Here is an 18,433-nt window from a genome sequence, read left to right as displayed (position 1 = left end):
GCAGGAATGTATGGACAGTGGGAAAAGAAAACCTTTCCTTTTCCCAAGAGAGGGAGTTTGAGCCTCACTCTTAAGTTCACATGTAGACAGAAGCACTTTCCCAATGCCAGACTCCGTACATGCATCTCCATTACACATTTATTTAATCAGTGAAGTTTTAAGATGGGTTTTCATTCTCAAGCATTCTTTTATAAGTTTTACATAGAATGTGGGTACGAATTTTTAGCATTAAAAAAAACTCCAAACTAATTGCAGATATGAGAGAATTCTCTTTGTGCAACACATGCTTGCGCACACCGCCCCCCCCCCCATCACTTTGGAAATGCACATATAAAAGGCAGTAGAATTTTTGATGTGTGTGACGTTTTGATCTCTAATAAGCCAAGTTCAATAAAAATCATAAAGTTTTGAAATAGGTTTGAGATTATGTTTTAAAAAACTGAGTTGGTAGAAACAGCTTCCACAGAGTCCCTGTGCTACCTGATATGGAACTAAGCTCAGATCGGTGCTTGCTTGGAAATGAATGGAAATAATGCCACTACAGAGTAGCAACTAGAAGTGAAAGCTCTCAGTAGAGGGAGGAAACAGAATAAGAAGTAAGTATAGTTAGACACAGAAGTAAGTAACACATCGTAGAAAGAGTTCCAGTGAATGAAGATAATTTAATTAAAATTTGTTGCTTAGAAATCCAAATCTCTCAAACTTATATGGGCATGATGTCATAGTGATAATCCAAAACAAAATCTTGAAGAAGGTATATATTTATCCACAGGTAGAAATAACTAGGAAGGGGTGAAATATAGTACTCTCGAGTACTTATTGTACATTTAAAAGTATCATTTACATTAAACATAATATTTCTGACTCAAGGAAGCAGATACAACTCTGTAGGTGTCTCTAAGATTTTGTCAACACAGAGTTTTATGGTATGCTGCAGAGTTAAGTTGCTCAAATGAAGAGATGGAGCCAGGCAGTATACGTCAAGAAAATTTATACCTGCGTAGAAGCCCCCTGGTCTGAGGGATGATGCCCCAAGAGCTTTGGGTAAAGGTGAGGGAGGCTCTGGTGGAGTATCATTGTGGTAGTTAACAGTGCTTGGGAAGCCATTGACAGCTCCCAGGGAATGATTGTCGAAGGCACAGTCTTCCTGCTAGAAGAAAAAGGTATTGTGTTTGTGAACAAATCACACAGTGGCACAGGGACAAAGTATCGGGGTAGTGCTGGACGGTACCTGGACATCTTTTGGCCAGCAATCTTTTTAACTGAAGGCAGAATGATGAATATCTGTTGACTTGCCTTCCTGACAGTTATCTCTCTCAGGAGTTCAAGGAATTGTTCATTTAAACTCAGATGTAAACAAAAGACAAGTGGAAATGAGAGGAACCCTGAGAGAAAGTGATTGTGTAAGTTGGAGCTGGTGATAGGCAAAGATGACTATGCTCAATGTAGGCTGTAGTCATATGAAAGCAAGAATTTGGAACTGTTAGGGACCTCCTGGTTCAGTTCCACAATACCACAAGACATATTTTAAGTTACATGTGAGATTGCTTAAGACAACAATAATGTCTGAGGAATCTTAAAAACAGGAGTTAGGAACTTTTCAAAACTGGGAACAAAACCAAATGCTGAATCTGTTGGCCACTGAGCTGTGCTGTTTCTTGCCAGTGTTCTCAAAGACATTATTAAACAGGTGGCCGATGAAGAACCAGGAGGCAGTGTTCTGTGTTCTAGGAACAAGTCATGTCACATAGAACAAGTTATCCTAGCCAAGTTTCGGCTTCTCTGTTTTTAATTGGGTTGCCACGCTGGTCCAGCAGAGGAATGCAAAGTGTATATTCTAAGATGACCAACGGGTCAGAGGAGTGTAGCGCATGTGAGAGAGTGGACAGCTGTTCAATGCTGGAGTGACCAGAAGCCAGGAGGGGTGATGAGTGGCTAGTATTAGTCTGGCGATGGTCCTCTAGAGGTTTGAGAAGGAGCTGCTTCTTGCAATATTCTGTGCATTATCTTCATCAATGACTTTTCTGAGAATATAAGGTGCTGATGAATGTCTTCATGACATAAAGCTGTTAGGCGTATCTAATACATTAGATGTTAGAATCTGGATTTAGGAGGGTTTTTTTTTTTTTTTTTTTTTTTTTTTTTTTTTTTTTTTTTTTTTTTTTTTTTTTTTGGCGGTCCGCGGGCCTGTCACTGTTGTGGCCTCTCCCGTTGCGGAGCACAGGCTCCGGACGCGCAGGCTCAGCGGCCATGGCTCACGGGCCCAGCCGCTCCGCCGCATGTGGGATCTTCCTGGACCGGGGCACGACCCCGTGTCCCCTGCATCGGCAGGCGGACTCTCAACCACTGCGCCACCAGGGAAGCCCTTAGGAGGGTTTTGATCAACTCGAATGACTCGATCATAAAAAGATAAAATTTCACCGAGACAAAAATCAAATCCTGTTCTGACTTCTAAAAATATAATTGTATAAATACAGGATGGAAACATATAGCACGATAGTGAAGCATATGAAAAAAAAATTAGGGAGTTTAGGTGCTTGTAAATTTGATGTGCGTCACTAGGGTGGCGTGACTGTTTAAAAGTAATAGAATTTTGGCTGCATCAGTAGAAGGGTATATTGTTCAAAACCAGACAGCTGCTTTACCCCACCTGGGCAGACCACACTGGGCCTTATCTATGCAGTTCGGGGAGCCATGATGATGTAAGGGGGATGTTCTTATGTGAGAGAAATGGCATTGGAGGGAGATGCAAAAGGGCTGAGAATCCAGGACTTCAGGAAGGTGTGATAGCTGTGTATAGATGGTTAAAAGTGTTACACAGAGAAACATAACTAGGCTCCTTGATGAGTGGAAGCTTCAGAGAAGTGAATTTTACCATGCTGTGACGAAGAGCAGTCTTGGGTATCGAAACGGCTATGTTGAAGATTTCCATGTCACTAGGAAGGGCTGAGGCAGGTCAGGAACATCACAGAGGATATCCCTGTATTGGATGGAGTCAGACCAAATACAAAAACCAGGCATTTCACTGAGTACCTTCTTTGTATCTGGCATTTCACTAGACATTGGAGCTTAAGATGGCTTCTGAATTTTCATGATTCTACATGAGCCAAGAATGTATGCTGAGGATGGAGTGGTTCAGGAAAACTTCCACTATAACATTTTGCTAATATTCTTATCTGGACTTGTGGTGTCCAGCACAGTAGCCACTAGCCACGTGTGACTATCGAGCACTTGAAATACAGCAGGTCCAGTGACATGAGCTGCAAGTGTAAAATACACACACGTGGTTTCGAAGAATTAGAACACACTTTTTATACTCATTACATATTGAGATAATATTTTTTAAATGTTGGGTTAAATAAAATATTTTTAAAACTAATTTTTACCTGTTTCCTTTTACTTTTTTAAAATGTAGCTATTTGAAAGTTTAAAATTACTTTTATGGCTTGCATTATATTTCTTTAGGAAGTGCTGCTCTAGAATTCAGAGCTAACCTAACCTGTTTGATTTTTCTCTTCTTTCGTTTGTAGACCTGAGAAGATGGCTAAACTCCCCGTGATTCTGGGCAATCTAGACATTACAATTGATAGTGTTTCCTCAGACTTTCCTAGTAAGTGTAAGTTCTATGTAATAAACAGACAAGTTTTTGTTTGGTTTTTACTTCAATTTGTTTGTTTTTAATTTTTTTAGATTATGTCAATTCATCATACATTCCTACGAAGCAATTTGAAACCTGTACTAAAATGCCAATCACGTTTGAGGTAGAGGAATTTGTGCCCTGCATACCAAAACACACTCAGCCATACACCATCTACAACCACCACCTTTATGTTTATCCTAAGTCCTTGAAATATGACAGTCAAAAGTCTTTTGCCAAGGTGAGTGCAAAGATTGAGATTTTATTTTTGTTTGTTTGTTTGTTTTGTTTTGCGGTACGCGGGCCTCTCACTGTTGTGGCCTCCTCTGCCGCGGAGCACAGGCTGCGGACGCACAGGCTCAGCGGCCATGGCTCACGGGCCCAGCCGCTCCGCGGCATGTGGGATCTTCCCGGACCGGGGCACGAACCTGTGTCCCCTGCATTGGCAGGCGGACTCTCAAGCACTGCGCCACCAGGGAAGCCCGAGGTTTTATTTTTGATACCAAGCTCTCTTAGGTTTTGGCTTCTCGTGTTCTTTTATCAATATTTACATACTTTGGCTTTTTCTTTTCTTTTTTTTTTTTATTATTTAACTATCGCTGCAGGCCAGAAATATTGCTATTTGCATTGAATTCAAAGATTCAGATGAGGAAGACTCTCAGCCTCTGAAGGTTTGTATTTTATGTGTTCGTAATTTTCCATTTTAAAAGTGCAGTTGCATGATATTGTACAACTAAAGGGATTTAGCACATTTTAATTGACACAAACACAAAATATGTGACATCACAGAATATAACCACATATGCTGAACCTTACAGAATTTGGAATAATTGAGTTCTTGCTCTCAACTGATAATGTCTGTTTTGTTATACTCTTTAGGGAGGGGTTTTTTTTTTATACGTGTTCAATTCAGTAAACATATCATGCACCTAACTTGAAAATGTTTATTCTAGTATGTAATAATAATAGTAGATTATTGGTGATGTTTATTGAGTGCTTGTTATATTCCAGGCTCTGCCCGTAGAGCCCTATAGGTAATTAGACTCCTTTAATGCTCATAACAGTCTTTTGAGTTAGGAACTATTATTATCTGAATTTTTTTTAGATGAGGGAACTAATGCACAGAATTTAAGTGAATTGCTCAGGGCCATACATTAGTGGAACCGGTGTTCAAACCCAGGCATTCTGGCTCCAGAGCCCAAATTCTTTACTGTAACTGTGTGGAAATGACTTTCCAAAAAGGGAAGGAGATAAAGATGCAAAGAATATAATATAGTTTTTGCCCTCAAGAAATTCACAGTTTAGTGGGAAAGGCAGTCATGGAGGAAAAGCTCCTGGCACACAGAAGGTACAGAAATGGTTTTTTGGATAAAACTGAATAATTACTATAAAAAATTGCCGAGGGGACACAGGAAGGAATGAATCATTTCTTGAAGGATGCATGAGAGTTTGCTTGCTGTACATGGGAGGGAAGGTCGTTCAGACCGAGGGTTTGTGTCAGCAAAGGCATGGAGGTGAAAGTGAGCAGTGAGCAGGCATTGTCCAGGGCACGGAGGGGTGGGGGAGGGGTGGGGGAGGGAGTGGAGGGGAGGGCTGGGAGATGAGCCAGGGGTGGGTCGGATCTAGGAGTAAGAGGGCTTGTGGGTCTGGAGTCTTGTAAGCAGGAGAAATCCATCAAAGGTGGCTTAGTTTATGCTGTAGGAATGCTGCTTTCTCTACAACACATCTGAGTTTAATTTCTTACTCTATTAATTGAAGACTGGTGTCTCCCTTCACTCATTCTTATTTTAGTGCATTTATGGCAGACCTGGTGGGCCAGTATTCACAAGAAGCGCCTTTGCTGCAGTTCTACATCATCACCAAAACCCAGAATTTTATGATGAGGTAAGTGAGGTTTTCAAGAGAAAACCCAGTTTAACCAGTTTTAAGGAAAACTCCACTTTCTTTGCCTAGTAAACCAGGATTCAAGAGAAGCTGCATACTGAAATTACAGTAATAGAACTAAATGTTGAAATATTTATTTTGCATAATTTTTCTAATTATAAAAGTAACATTTATTATAAAAAATAAGAACTTGGAAAATGCAGATAATATAGAAAAGAAAAAGTCAAAATTCCTCCTGTGTCCCTACCACAATTAATATTTCCGTTCAAATGCATACTTTAGTTAAATACTTGTTGGACCTGAGAATCTTCCTTTCCTGTTTTTGGGTTTCCTTATGTAGAATTACAATGCAGTTCATTAAAACTACTATGTGAATCCTACTTTTAAATGTTTAAACCTGGTTTTTCATTATGCCTTGGTTGTGTTAACGAAGTGGTTTCTGTCATGAGTTTTCCAGTTCTTTCTAGAGTTGAAATACCAACTCTCCTGTTTTTTGGTCAGTGAATGTTTTTAGTCCATTCAGGCTGCTGTAACAAAATACCACCAACTGGGTGGCTTGTAAACAGCAGATTATTAATTGCTCATGGTTCTGGAGGCTGGAAGTCTAGGATCAGGGTGCCAGTATGGTTGGGTGAGGGCCACCTCCCGGGTCACAGACTTCTCAGTTGTGTCCTCCCATGGCAGGAAGGGCCGGGGAGCTCTATAGGATCTCTTACAAGAGCACTAATCCCATTTATGAGGGCTCCATCCTCATGCCCTAATCACCCCAAAGGCCCCACCTACTAATACCATCACCTTTGGAGCTGGGATTTCAACATATGCATTTGTGGGGGACACAAACATTTAGACCAGTACAGTGTATTAAGGATCCATTTCTTCCTTAGCACAACTTTACAGCCTCAGCTCTCTTTAACTGCAAACGTTAAATCAGTTTGGAGAGCAAATACACGTCTGTACATGGGTGACACGTTGTTGTTTTGGAATATAAAAAAGATTGTTATTTTGTCTTCCTTGCAGATTAAAATAGAATTGCCCACCCAGCTACATGAAAAGCACCACTTGCTGTTCACATTCTCCCATGTCAGCTGTGATAATTCAAGCAAAGGAAGCACAAAGAAGAAGGATGTTGTTGAAACACAAGGTTTGAATTTCATCATATTCCTTTGATTGTTCACAACTTACACATTAGGTTCTTAAATTTTGTTTTGATTCTGAATTTGCATCCTTTTGTGAAGGCCTTTTTAGATGACATTTGTAAGGGTAGCATGCCCGGCTCTCATACGTCCATTTTGTAGGAGATAATCTTAGAATTCTAATCCCAGAGAGGCCAGCGTACATTATAGACGCTGTTCTGCAGAGACTATATTCAGGGTCTTTTCAGTTTCTTACTCTGATTGGTATTAACAGTTCTTAAAGATCAGGCAATTTAGTAACATGGCTGTCTTCATACATTTTCCTACACTTATCGGTGATTTTTTTGTTCTTTATTTCAACAGTTGGATATTCCTGGCTTCCTCTCCTGAAAGACGGAAGGGTGGTGACTAGCGAGCAGCACATCCCTGTCTCAGCCAATCTCCCATCCGGCTACCTTGGCTACCAGGAGCTTGGGATGGGCAGGGTACAGTACTTTAAGATTGGTTGATCGCAGTTCCTTCAGAAAGCATTAAAGATCAGCTAAAACAACAGTAACACACAAAAGCATGCAGTATTTTTGCCAGTCCCACATTTTGGTTTTAGTTTTTCATTTTCAAGTAAACTTAGGCTACTGGAAGGCAGTGCTGTTAACAGTTATCACAATCTGGAATTACAGTTTGGGCATTTTATAAGCCCTGAACTAGCAGTGCTTCAGCAGGGAAATGGAAACTTGGACGTGCTGTATGAGATGGAATTTTGTCTCTGAAAACTAGTCGTGCTCAAATAAAGATAGGTTCTTAGAGTCATGCAAATGGTTAGGAATTGTCTTCCAACTTATTGTAAGTCTAGTAAGCAAATCTCTCACCCACATGGTAGTCCACTCTGATACATTTCTGATTCATTAGAGCTTGAATTTTCTCAGATTTCTCCAATTGGTTTGTTGGTTTTATATTCTTTTTAGCCATCTTAAATGTTACAGACTTCAGTTTTATAACATGCTTAGTTAAGATCCGTTCTGTTTCATTGTGAATGGCATTTAATATCTCTCTGCATTTAAATAGTGCCCAATTTGGGCCCATGTTATGAACAAATAGTTAAAATATTCCAAAATAAGGGTAAATCATGTAACATTCAGTTATTATTCCTAGTCTGAACATGAGAAAAACAGAGGTTTCAGAAATAAAACTGAACACAAACAGATGATGGACCCTTTGCCTGTGCCAGGAATACTTACTATCCTATTTACTTTATCTGGTACCTTATGCCATGACTTTCAGAACCCTGAACTCAAGTTTGGTTAAGTCACTGGTAATATTGGGAGTCTTTCCCTCTCAAATGGACAGTAATTCATACAGCTGCAAGAACACAGAAAAGGTAGCTTAGAATATCCAGTAGGAAGAGCATTGTACTTGGGAGAAGGAAGTAGGCAGAAAGTGGTACTGGTTACGTTCCTGCTGTGAGCCAGGCATAAATCTCAAGTTACTGAGGCTGTCTGGCCTTCAGCACCTCATCAGTACCTTCACTGAAGATGATGTTTGAAGCTAATGTCACTAATCTGTTGGGATGTTTCTTCCCTCCATATTTTTTCAGCATTATGGTCCAGAAATTAAATGGGTAGATGGAAGCAAGCCGCTGCTGAAAGTTTCAACTCATCTGGTTTCCACAGTGTATACTCAGGTAAGTGCTGTTCCATTAAAATTAGCAGTGATTGCTTTGTGAATGAGTTTGCATGATTTTTTGGCAAAATAAAATCCTAATTGATATATTACCTAGATATATTTTCACTCTATAAGTCCTTTTTTGAAGAAAGAAAGTGCATATAAGGTGCTCTCATGTAATGATATAAATGAATAGTACAAGTAACATTTCTCAACAGTTTTCCTCTTTTGTTGGAGGATCTTTGAAATCTTTTTTTAAATTTATTTTTATCTCTTTGATGCTTTCATTTTTATATGATGTTTTGTAGTCTAAATAAAACATACATGCTGCAAGAAGCAAATACTTCTGTTTCCACAGCAGATATGCTAATAAGCTTTCATTTTCTTGTCTTCTTTTATCTCCCCAGGATCAGCACTTCCATAATTTTTTCCAGTACTGTCAGAAAACCGAATCTGGAGCCCAAGCCTTAGGGAGCGAACTTGTAAAATACCTGAAGGTATCACATAGCTTTCTTAGTAACCCCTTTTTAATGAGTGTACAGTAGGTTGGGTTTTTTATTTGGTGGTGAGTGTTCTTCTTACCCCTTGGAAATCTTACAAGGCTGCTCTTAGCTAGATGACCTCACACTGGTGGCATCTATGTGGTTTTAGATAGTGGGAAGAAGTGGACTCGGAAATAATACCACTGTGATCTTCATTCCAGCTCCACATATCCTTTTCTCAGGCTGGACCTAAAACACATTATTCCGCATAGAAAAGCACCCACTTAGAGGCCCTGCCTGTGAGTGCTCACTGGGCGCAGAGCACAGTCACAGGCACATAAAAAGCAGTGACTTTAGTCCCACTGTTAAGTAACTTCTTATTCATTGTAGGGGACAACATAAACTTGGTGAATGCATGCTAGGTAGGCAAAAAAACCCAGAAATGATGCACATAACCAACTCCAGCTTTGGGCAGGCTGGGGGGCTCCTGGAGTCATGGCACAGGGAGAGCAGGAGGGTTGGTCTAGGGGAGTTTCACCCAGAGCATGATTCTAGGGGAGCATTTCGAAAAAGGGCGTTCTAAGCATGGGGACAGAATAGAAGAAATGTGAGAAGTGGAATTTGTTTGATTTAAGCAAGGAAAATGGAATGGGGATTCTGAAATCACTGCTCCAGGTCCCCTTTCAGCTATATCATAAGAGCCATGTGACTTGAATAAGAGCCTTTTATTCATTCTCTATTGCTGCTGTAACAAATTACTACAAAATGGTGGCTTAAAACAACACAAATTTGTTTTCTTACACTTCCTGTAGGCCAGAGATCTGACACGGGTTTCACTGGGCTAAAACCAGGGTGTTATTAACAGGGCTGAGTTCCTTTCTGGAAACTCTAGGGGTGAATCTATTTCCTGTCCTTTTCCAGCTCCTAAAGGCTGCACTCATTCCTTGGCTTGTGGCCCCTTCCTCCATCTCAAAGACAACAATGTTGCATCTCTGAGCATTCTTCGCCCCACTCTCCTGCCTCCCTCTTCCACTTTTGAGGATGCTTGTGATTACTTCAGGCCCACCTGGATAATCCAGCAGAGTCCCCTGTCTCACGGCCAGCTAATCTGATTAGCAGCCTTAATTCCCCTTTGCCATGTAACACATTCACAGGTTCTGGGGTTTAGGACGTGGACATCTTTGCCGATTAGTCTGCCTGCCACTGTCTCCATTTGTTTAAGATGGATTTCTTCCATCCTTATTTGGAACTAAGTGGAAACTTCTTGGGGTTGGTTTATTTTTAAAAAGGTAACACAAACTTTGCCATTCCACGTCTGTAGAGCCTGCACGCGATGGAAGGTCACGTGATGATCGCCTTCTTGCCCACCATCCTAAACCAGCTATTCCGTGTCCTCACCCGAGCAACCCAGGAGGAAGTTGCCGTCAACGTGACACGGTGAGAGAGGCAGAGAGAGGTGGACACTCTTCTTCCCTTTCAGTCTGTCCGCATCTGGAGCACAGTCATACATATCTGGGATGCGAGTATGTGTTGAACATTATAGTTAAGAAATTTCTTTTGATCCCATATGCGGGGACCCCATCTGATTCCTTGTTTTCTCGTTTCCTGTGGTGCCAATAGCACCATCATTGTTCTACTGCTACTGTGATAATAATGAAATGTTTCCATTTTCACATTACTGTTCATTGCTTTATTCATTCCTGTGATGTGTAGGGTCATTATTCATGTGGTTGCCCAGTGCCATGAGGAAGGATTGGAGAGCCACTTGAGGTCATATGTTAAGGTATGTAAATGAAACTGCCCCGGTCATTTAAATCTGTGGCTCTCCAATTTTCCTTCTGAGGACTTACTGATGTATTTGGGATGAAACTTAACACCTCTGCTTTATCTTCTATGCCTATAGCTGGTGCTTGCACCTGAACGCGGGGAAGTCCAGAGAGGGGCAGCCATTCCTTTATTTACCTAATTTCATTCTTTCAGCTGCATTTCGTCCTTTTATGGGTTTTGCAAATAATGTGACCCAAATGACATAGAAATTGAAAGATGGGAAGGTTAGCTGTGGCCACCATCAATTAGAAGACTATGAAGGAAAGTAAGAGGTGCCGTTAGGATAAACATCAACAAGTTTGTCATTTACATAACAATATTTCGTGAACATGGTGGCCTTTACTGTTCTCAAAAGTTACACGTGTTCTATTTAACCTTCGACACCTCTGTGAATTATAGTTATGTATTAGTTTAAAAAGTAAAATTGGGGTGCTTTAGGGAATCAGTTCCTGAGTGTCATGCGACACGTTGCTTAAAGTCCTTGGGAGGTGGAGTTCTGGGCTGGAGGACCCACCAGCTGAGTCAGGTGATTCACATGTTTTGATGGGCTCCCTGAAGACACCCTGGGCTCCCTCTTCCTGTCACATGACAACCACCCTTCCCACCTTCCGTTTCCACACCTCCTCTCCCACCCATGCAGTTGTATTCAGTCCCTGATCTCCATCCTTAGGAGCCTCTCCAGCTTTCAGCCCAACTTGGAGAACCGGTGCATTAAAATATCTTTCCCTTTTCTTCAAAGTATGCTTATAAGGCTGAGCCGTATATTGCTTCCGAATACAAGACGGTGCATGAAGAGCTGACCAAATCCATGACCACAATTCTCAAGCCTTCCGCCGATTTCCTCACCAGCAACAAACTACTTAAGGTATGTCAGGAGGGCCAGTGTGGCTCTGTGGTATTGAAACTGAAGAAAAGTCAGACTTCGTGGCCTGATCGATTTCACCCTCTTTGTGTGCTTTTGGAGACAATCACCACCTCCTAAAAGGGGGTAACAGAGTTAGTTCTTCAGTACCAACTTCGCTGCTTGTACTTGTGCTCCTAACAGGGCCGCAAGGTATTACTGTATTCAAAGTTTCACAGTCATTATATTCAAACCGTTGGAGGACACTGAGTTAGAGACTATAAAGGCAAGTGTCCCCGGGTGGGACCCAACCGAGAGGAAAGGCCAGTGCGAATGAGCTGGCACCTCTGGTTGGCTGTGCCGTGCTGACTGTCTGCTGAGTGTACGGCATCGTTTACTGTTAGACGCGTGGAAGCGGGTGCATCTACCTTGGACCTCTGCTCTGACAGCCATTCGCCAAGAGGCTCAGCTATGTTTTCAGGTCACACTTGTTTCACATCAGTGACATTGTCAGCCTAAGGGAGTAAATGTCTCACCTTCTGATTTGTTGTTTTCCTTACTGGATTCTTTCGTTTCTTTCAGTATTCATGGTTTTTCTTTGAAGTTTTGATCAAATCCATGGCTCAGCATTTGATAGAGAACTCCAAAGTTAAGGTATGTCACTTCCTCTCAGGGCTTACGTGGCAGTTCTTACGGGAAATTCTCTTTCATTGTGTTTGTAGCTAACACTTATTATTGCTTTCTATGTTCCGCTCACAGTACTGTTCTAGGGGCTTTCCAAGTAGCAAGTCATTTTAGCTCTGTAACAACCCTATGGGGGAATTACTAGTCTTATAGTTTTATAGATGAAGAAGCTGAGACCAGAGTGCTTGAGTTACCTACCCAGGATCACCCTGCAGTGAATTGAGGGAGCCAGGCTTTGGGCCAGTCTGGCTGCAGAGCCCACACTCGTGGAGCTCTGTGTTATTAAATCCAGAGAAAAATAAGTCTTTTCCTTTGACTAGCTTAGAAATCTTCACATCTGTTGAAAAGGGAGTAGCAGTTTAAGCGTTCATTTCAAATGTAACTACCCAGTGTTTGTTAAGTGTCTTGAACATTGTAGAGATTTCTCAGCAGCTTAGATGGGAAAGTCTGGTTTGATCACACATCCTCTATGGCCAATTAGTGGACTCTGAGACAACTCCGTCTCCCCTGACGCATCCTCCCCATGGTGCCTGGGTGTGTGTGACCCTCTGGGTCCCCGTGCTGTCCCCTGGTTCCCACTGGTCTCTGCCATGAGATGAACAGACTCTGGCCTGATGCCCCCGCTGGCTGGCTGAGGCTCAGTGTAGATAAATATTTATGGAATTCCAATGCAGTAAACCCAGGTGGCTGTGCGCGGAATTGCTTCTGAGACTCTCGGAGTCCCGGAGTTGCTGTATGACTGGATTCATACTGTGTCATAGCTGTACAGAAGCGGGGTGTTGGTGACTATGGCCGGGAGCAGCAGGCGCTCATGTGGGGAGCAGGGGTCCTGGGGCCCAGCAGCCTCCTCAGTGCACGTGGGAAGGAGGGCGGAGCCCCAGGGAGGGAGGCTCAAGATCTAGGTCCCCTGGACAAGGGATCTGGATGGACAGGAAGCCTGGGGAAAGGCTGGTGGATTTTGTCAGGTGGAAGGCTCGTGGTTCAGAACCTAAAGCTGTGCTTTTCTTCTAGTAGAGCTGGAGCCTGCTCAGGAGGTTTCCTTTCTTTTCTTTTTTCTTTTAAATCCAATTTTAGTGCACAGGGAGATGCCAGATGGAGGTGGGCCCTGCCTTCCACAGAGTAGCGCACCATCTAAATCTTGCCAGCACAGCCTGCCAGGGGAAAAATCTAGCAGATTGTCTACTTGGCAGTGCAGCTAAACAGGCATGCACACACACACACACACATCTTGTTATTTTGCCTTTCTGTTAAAAATGCCCTATACAGGACAGGCTCTAGGCCTGTCATCGTCTGCTGGGGCTGCCATCACAAGTACTATACACCGGGGGACTTGAACAACAGAAGTTTATTTCCTTGTGATTCTGGAGGCTACATGTCTTGAGATCAAGGTGTCTGTGGGGTTGGTTTCTCAGGAGGCCTCTCTCCTTGGCTTGTGGGTGGCCTTCCTCTCCCTGTGTCCTCACATGGTCTTCCCTCCGTGTGTGTCTGTGTCCGAATCTCTTCTTAATCCTGCTGGATTAAGGCTCATCTTGATGACCTCATTTTAACTTAATTTCCTCTTTGAAGACCCTATCTCCAAATGCACTTACATTCTGAGGTAGGGTTAGGGCTTCAATATACGAATTTTGGGGGGAGGTTGGGAACAGGGACACAATTCGGTTTATAACTGAACTACTGGATTTTTCATCATTTTTGTCTTTAAATAAATGGGATCACTTCAGAGAGATTAGTAAACCTGATTATATTTTTTAAAAGAACTGATGTGTTCAGGAAGTATTCATTGAGCCCTTATTATATGACAGGCTCAGAGGTTACATGGTTAAATGTAGTATGATTTGTGCCCTCATGGAGTTCATGCGGGAAAGCGTGCAGTTAGACCACGGGAGCCATGTTCAAGGGGGTAAGGAACACTTCTGAAACATTCCTGAGAAGTATATTTATTTATTTGTTTATTTTTGAATTTTATTTTATTTTTTTATACAGCAGGTTCTTTAGTTATCTATTTTATACATATTAGTGTATACATGTCAATCCCAATCTCCCAGTTCATCCCACCACCACCACCTGCCCCCCAACGTTGCCCCCTTGGTGTCCATATGTTTGTTCTCTACATCTGTGTCTCTATTTCTGCCTTGAAAACTGGTTCATCTGTACCATTTTTCTAGATTCCACATATATGCGTTAATATACGATATTTGTTTTTCTCTTTCTAACTTAATTCACTCTGTATGACAGTATCTATGTCCATCCACGTCTCTATAAATGACCCAGTTTCATTCCTTTTTATACCTGACTAATATTCCATTGTATATATATACCACATCTCCTTTATCCATTCCTTTCTTGATGGGCACTTAGGTTGCTTCCATGACCTGGCTATTGTAAATAGTGCTTCAGTGAACATTGGGGTGCATGTGTCTTTTTGAATTATGGTTTTCTCAGGGTATATACCCAGTAGTGGGATTGCTCGGTCATATGGTAATTCTATTTTTAGTTTTTTAAGGAACCTCCATACTGTTCTCCATAGCGGCTGTATCAATTTACATTTCCACCAACAGTGCAAGAGGGTTCCCTTTTCTCCACACCCTCTCCACCATTTGTTGTTTGCAGATTTCCTGATGATGCCCATTCTAACCGGTGTGAGGTGATACCTCATTGTAGTTTTGATTTGCATTTCTCTAATAATTAGCGATGCTGAGCAGCTTTTCATGTGCTTCTTGGCCATCTGTATGTCTTCTTTGGAGAAATGTCTACTTAGGTCTTCTGCCCATTTTTGGATTGGGTTGCTTGTTTTTTTAATATTGAGCTGCATGAGCTGTTTATATATTTTGGAAATTAATCCTTTGTCCGTTGATTCATTTGCAAATATGTTCTCCCATTCTGAGAGTTGTCTTTTCATCTTATAGTTTTCTTTGCTTTGCAAAAGCTTTTAAAATTCATTAGGTCCCATTTGTTTATTTTTCTTTTTGTTTTCATTACTCTAGGAGGTGGTTCAGAAAAGATCTTGCTGTGATTTATGTCAAAGAATGTTCTTCCTGTGTTTTCCTCTAAGAGTTTTATAGTGTCAGGTCTTACATTTAGGTCTTTAATCCATTTTCAGTTTATTTTTGTGTGTGGTGTTAGGGGGTGTTCTAATTTTATTCTTTTACATGTAGCTGTCCAGTTTTCCCAACACCACTTATTGAAGAGGCTGTCTTTTCTCCATTGTATATCCTTGCCTCCTTTGTCATAGATTAGTTGACCATAGGGGCATGGGTTTATCTCTGGGCTTTCTATCCTTTTCCTTTGATCTATATTTCTGGTTTTGTGCCAGTACCATATTGTCTTGATTACTGTAGCTTTGTAGTGTAGTCTGAAGTCAGAGAGTCTGATTCCTCCAACTCTGTTTTTTTCCCTCAAGATTGCTTTGGCTATTTTGGGTCTTTTGTGTCTCCATACAACTTTTAAAGATTTTTTGTTCTAGTTCTGTAAAAAAATGCCATTGGTAATTTGATAGGGATTGCATTGAATCTGTATATTCCTTTGGGCAATATTGATTCTTCCAATCCAAGAGCATGGTATATCTCTCCATCTGTTTGTGACATCTTTGATTTCTTTCATCAGTGTCTTTTAGTTTTCTGAGTACAGGTCTTTTACCTCCTTAGGAAGGTTTATTCCTAGGTATTTTATTCTTTTTGTTGCAATGGTGAATGGGATTGTTTTCTCAATTTCTCTTTCTGATCTTTCTTTATTAGTGTATAGGAATGCAAGAGATTTCTGTGCATTAATTTTGTATCCTGCAACTTTACCAAATTCATTGATTAGCTCTAGTAGTTTTCTGGTGGCATCTTTAGGATTCTCTATGTATAGTATCATGTCATCTGCAAACAGTGACAGTTTTACTTCTTCTTTTCAAATTTGAATTCCTTTTATTTCTTTTTCTTCTCTGATTGCCGTGGCTAGGACTTCCAAAGCTATGTTGAATAACAGTGGCGAGAGTGAACATCCTTGTCTTATTGCTGATCTTAGAGGAAATGCATTCGGTTTTTCCCCATTGAGAGTGATGTTGGCTGTGGGTTTGTTGTATATGGCCTTTTAGGTAGGTTCTCTCCATGCCCACTTTCTGAAGAGATTTTGTCATAAATGGGTGTTGAATTTTGTCAAAAGCTTTTTCTGCATCTATTGAGATGATCATATGGTTTTTATTCTTCAGTTTGTTAATATGGTGTATCACATTGATTGATTTGCATATATTGAAGAATCCTTGCATCGCTGGGATAAATCCCACTTGATCATGATGTATGATCCTTTTAATGTATTGTTGGATTCTGTTTGCTAGTATTTTGTTGAGGATTTTTGCATCTATATTCATCAGTGATATTGGTCTGTAATTTTCTTTATTTGTAGTATCTCTGTCCGGTTTTGGTATTAGGGTGATGGTGGCCTTGTAGACTGAGTTTGGGAGTGTTCCTTCCTCTACAATTTTTTGGAAGAGTTTGAGAAGGATGGGTGTTAGTTCTTCTCTATCAAATGTTTGATAGAATTCACCTGTGAAGCCATCTGGTCCTAGACTTTTGTTTGTTGGAAGATTTTTAATCACAGTTTCAATTTCATTACTTGTGATTGGTCTTTCATATTTTCTATTTCTTCCTGGTTCAGTCTTGGAAGGTTATACCTTTTAAAGAATTTGTCCATTTCCTCCAGGTTGTCCATTTTATTGGCATATAGTTGCTTGTAGTAATCTCTCATGATCCTTTGTATTTCTGCAGTGTCAGTTGTTACTTCTCCTTTTTCATTTCTAATTCTGTTGATCTGAATCTTTTCCCTTTTTTTCTTGATGAGTCTGGCTAATGGTTTGTCAATTTTATTTATCTTCTCAAAGAACCAGCTTTTAGTTTTATTGATCTCTGCTATCGTTTCCTTCATTTCTTTCTCATTTATTTCTGCTTTGGTCTTTATGGTTTCTTTGCTTCTACTTTGGGTTTTGTTTGTTCTTCTTTCTCTAGTTCCTTTAGGTGTAAGGTTAGATTGTTTATTTGAGATTTTTCTTGTTTCTTGAGGCAGGATTGTATTGCTATGAACTTCCCTCTTACAACTGCTTTTGCTGCATCCTATAGGTTTTGGATCATCATGTTTTCATTGTCATTTGTCGCTAGGTATTTTTTGATTTCCTCTTTGATTTCTTCAGTGATCTCTTGATTGTTTAGTAACCTATTGTTTAGCCTCCAAGTGTTTGTGTTTTTGACATTTTTTCCCCTGTAATTTCTGATCTCATAGTGTTGTGGTCGGAAAGGGTGCTTGATATGATTTTAATTTTCTTAAATTAACTGAGGCTTGATTTGTGACCCAAGATGTGATCTATCCTGGAGAATGTTCCATGTGCACTTGAGAAGAAAGTGCAATCTGCTGTTTTTGGATGGAATGTCCTATAAATATCAATTAAATCTATCTGGTCTGTTGTGTCACTTAAAGCTTGTGTATTCTTTATTAATTTTTTGTCTGGATGATCTGTCCATTGGTGGAAGTGAGGTGTTAAAGTCCCCCACTCTCACTGTGTTACTGTCGATTTCTTCTTTTATAGCTGTTAGCATTTGCCTTATGTATTGAGTGCTCCTATGTTGGGTGCATATATATTTATAATTATTATATCTTCTTCTTGGATTGATCCTTCAATCATTAGGTCGTGTCCTTCCTTGTCTCTTATAACATTCTTTATTTTAAAGTCTATTTTGTCTGATAGAAGAATTGCTACTCCAGCTTTCTTTTGATTTCCATTTGCATGGAATATCTTTTTCCATCCCCTCACTTTCAGTCTGTATGTGTCCCTAGGTCTGAAGTGGGTCTCTTGGTAGACAGCGTATATATGGGCCTTGTTTTTGTATCAGTTCAGTCAGTCTATGTCCTTTGGTTGGAGCATTTAATCCATTTACATTTAAGGTAATTATCAATATGCATGTTCCTGTTACCATTTTCTTAATTGTTTTGGGTTTGTTTTTGTAGGTCTTTTCCTTCTCTTGTGTTTCCTGCCTAGAGAAGTTCCTTTAGCATTTGTTGTAAACCTGGTTTAGTGGTGCTGAATTCTCTTAGCTTTTGCTTGTCTATAAAGCTTTTGATTTCTCTGTCAAATCTGAATGAGATCCTTGCTGGGTAAAGTAATCTTGGTTGTAGGTTCTTCCCTTTCATTGCTTTAAATATATCGTGCCATTCCCTTCTGGCTTGTAGAATTTCTGCTGAGAAATCAGCTGTTAACCTTATGGGAGTTCACTTGTATGTTATTTGTCGTTTTTCCCTGCTGCTTTTTTTTTTT

At 40.6% G+C, this 18,433-nt stretch overlaps 1 protein-coding gene across 1 annotated transcript in view; it reads left to right on the top strand.

Moving 5' to 3' along the window:
• DOCK9 (dedicator of cytokinesis 9) overlaps positions 1-18,433 on the top strand; it is a 176,829-nt gene that overhangs the window by 77,322 nt on the left and 81,074 nt on the right. Inside the window, exons 16-27 of the mRNA XM_007467228.1 lie at positions 3,531-3,610; positions 3,691-3,878; positions 4,243-4,308; positions 5,429-5,521; positions 6,539-6,662; positions 7,018-7,139; positions 8,246-8,332; positions 8,721-8,810; positions 10,117-10,232; positions 10,509-10,578; positions 11,362-11,487; positions 12,046-12,117. Coding sequence (XP_007467290.1) covers positions 3,531-3,610; positions 3,691-3,878; positions 4,243-4,308; positions 5,429-5,521; positions 6,539-6,662; positions 7,018-7,139; positions 8,246-8,332; positions 8,721-8,810; positions 10,117-10,232; positions 10,509-10,578; positions 11,362-11,487; positions 12,046-12,117 — 1,234 coding nt within the window. The remainder of the gene's footprint in view (positions 1-3,530; positions 3,611-3,690; positions 3,879-4,242; positions 4,309-5,428; positions 5,522-6,538; positions 6,663-7,017; positions 7,140-8,245; positions 8,333-8,720; positions 8,811-10,116; positions 10,233-10,508; positions 10,579-11,361; positions 11,488-12,045; positions 12,118-18,433) is intronic.

The sequence above is a fragment of the Lipotes vexillifer genome, unplaced genomic scaffold (genome assembly GCF_000442215.2).
Source record: "Lipotes vexillifer unplaced genomic scaffold, Lipotes_vexillifer_v1.1 scaffold291, whole genome shotgun sequence".
Taxonomy (NCBI): domain Eukaryota; kingdom Metazoa; phylum Chordata; class Mammalia; order Artiodactyla; family Lipotidae; genus Lipotes; species Lipotes vexillifer.
This window is presented reverse-complemented; position numbering and strand designations above follow the sequence as displayed.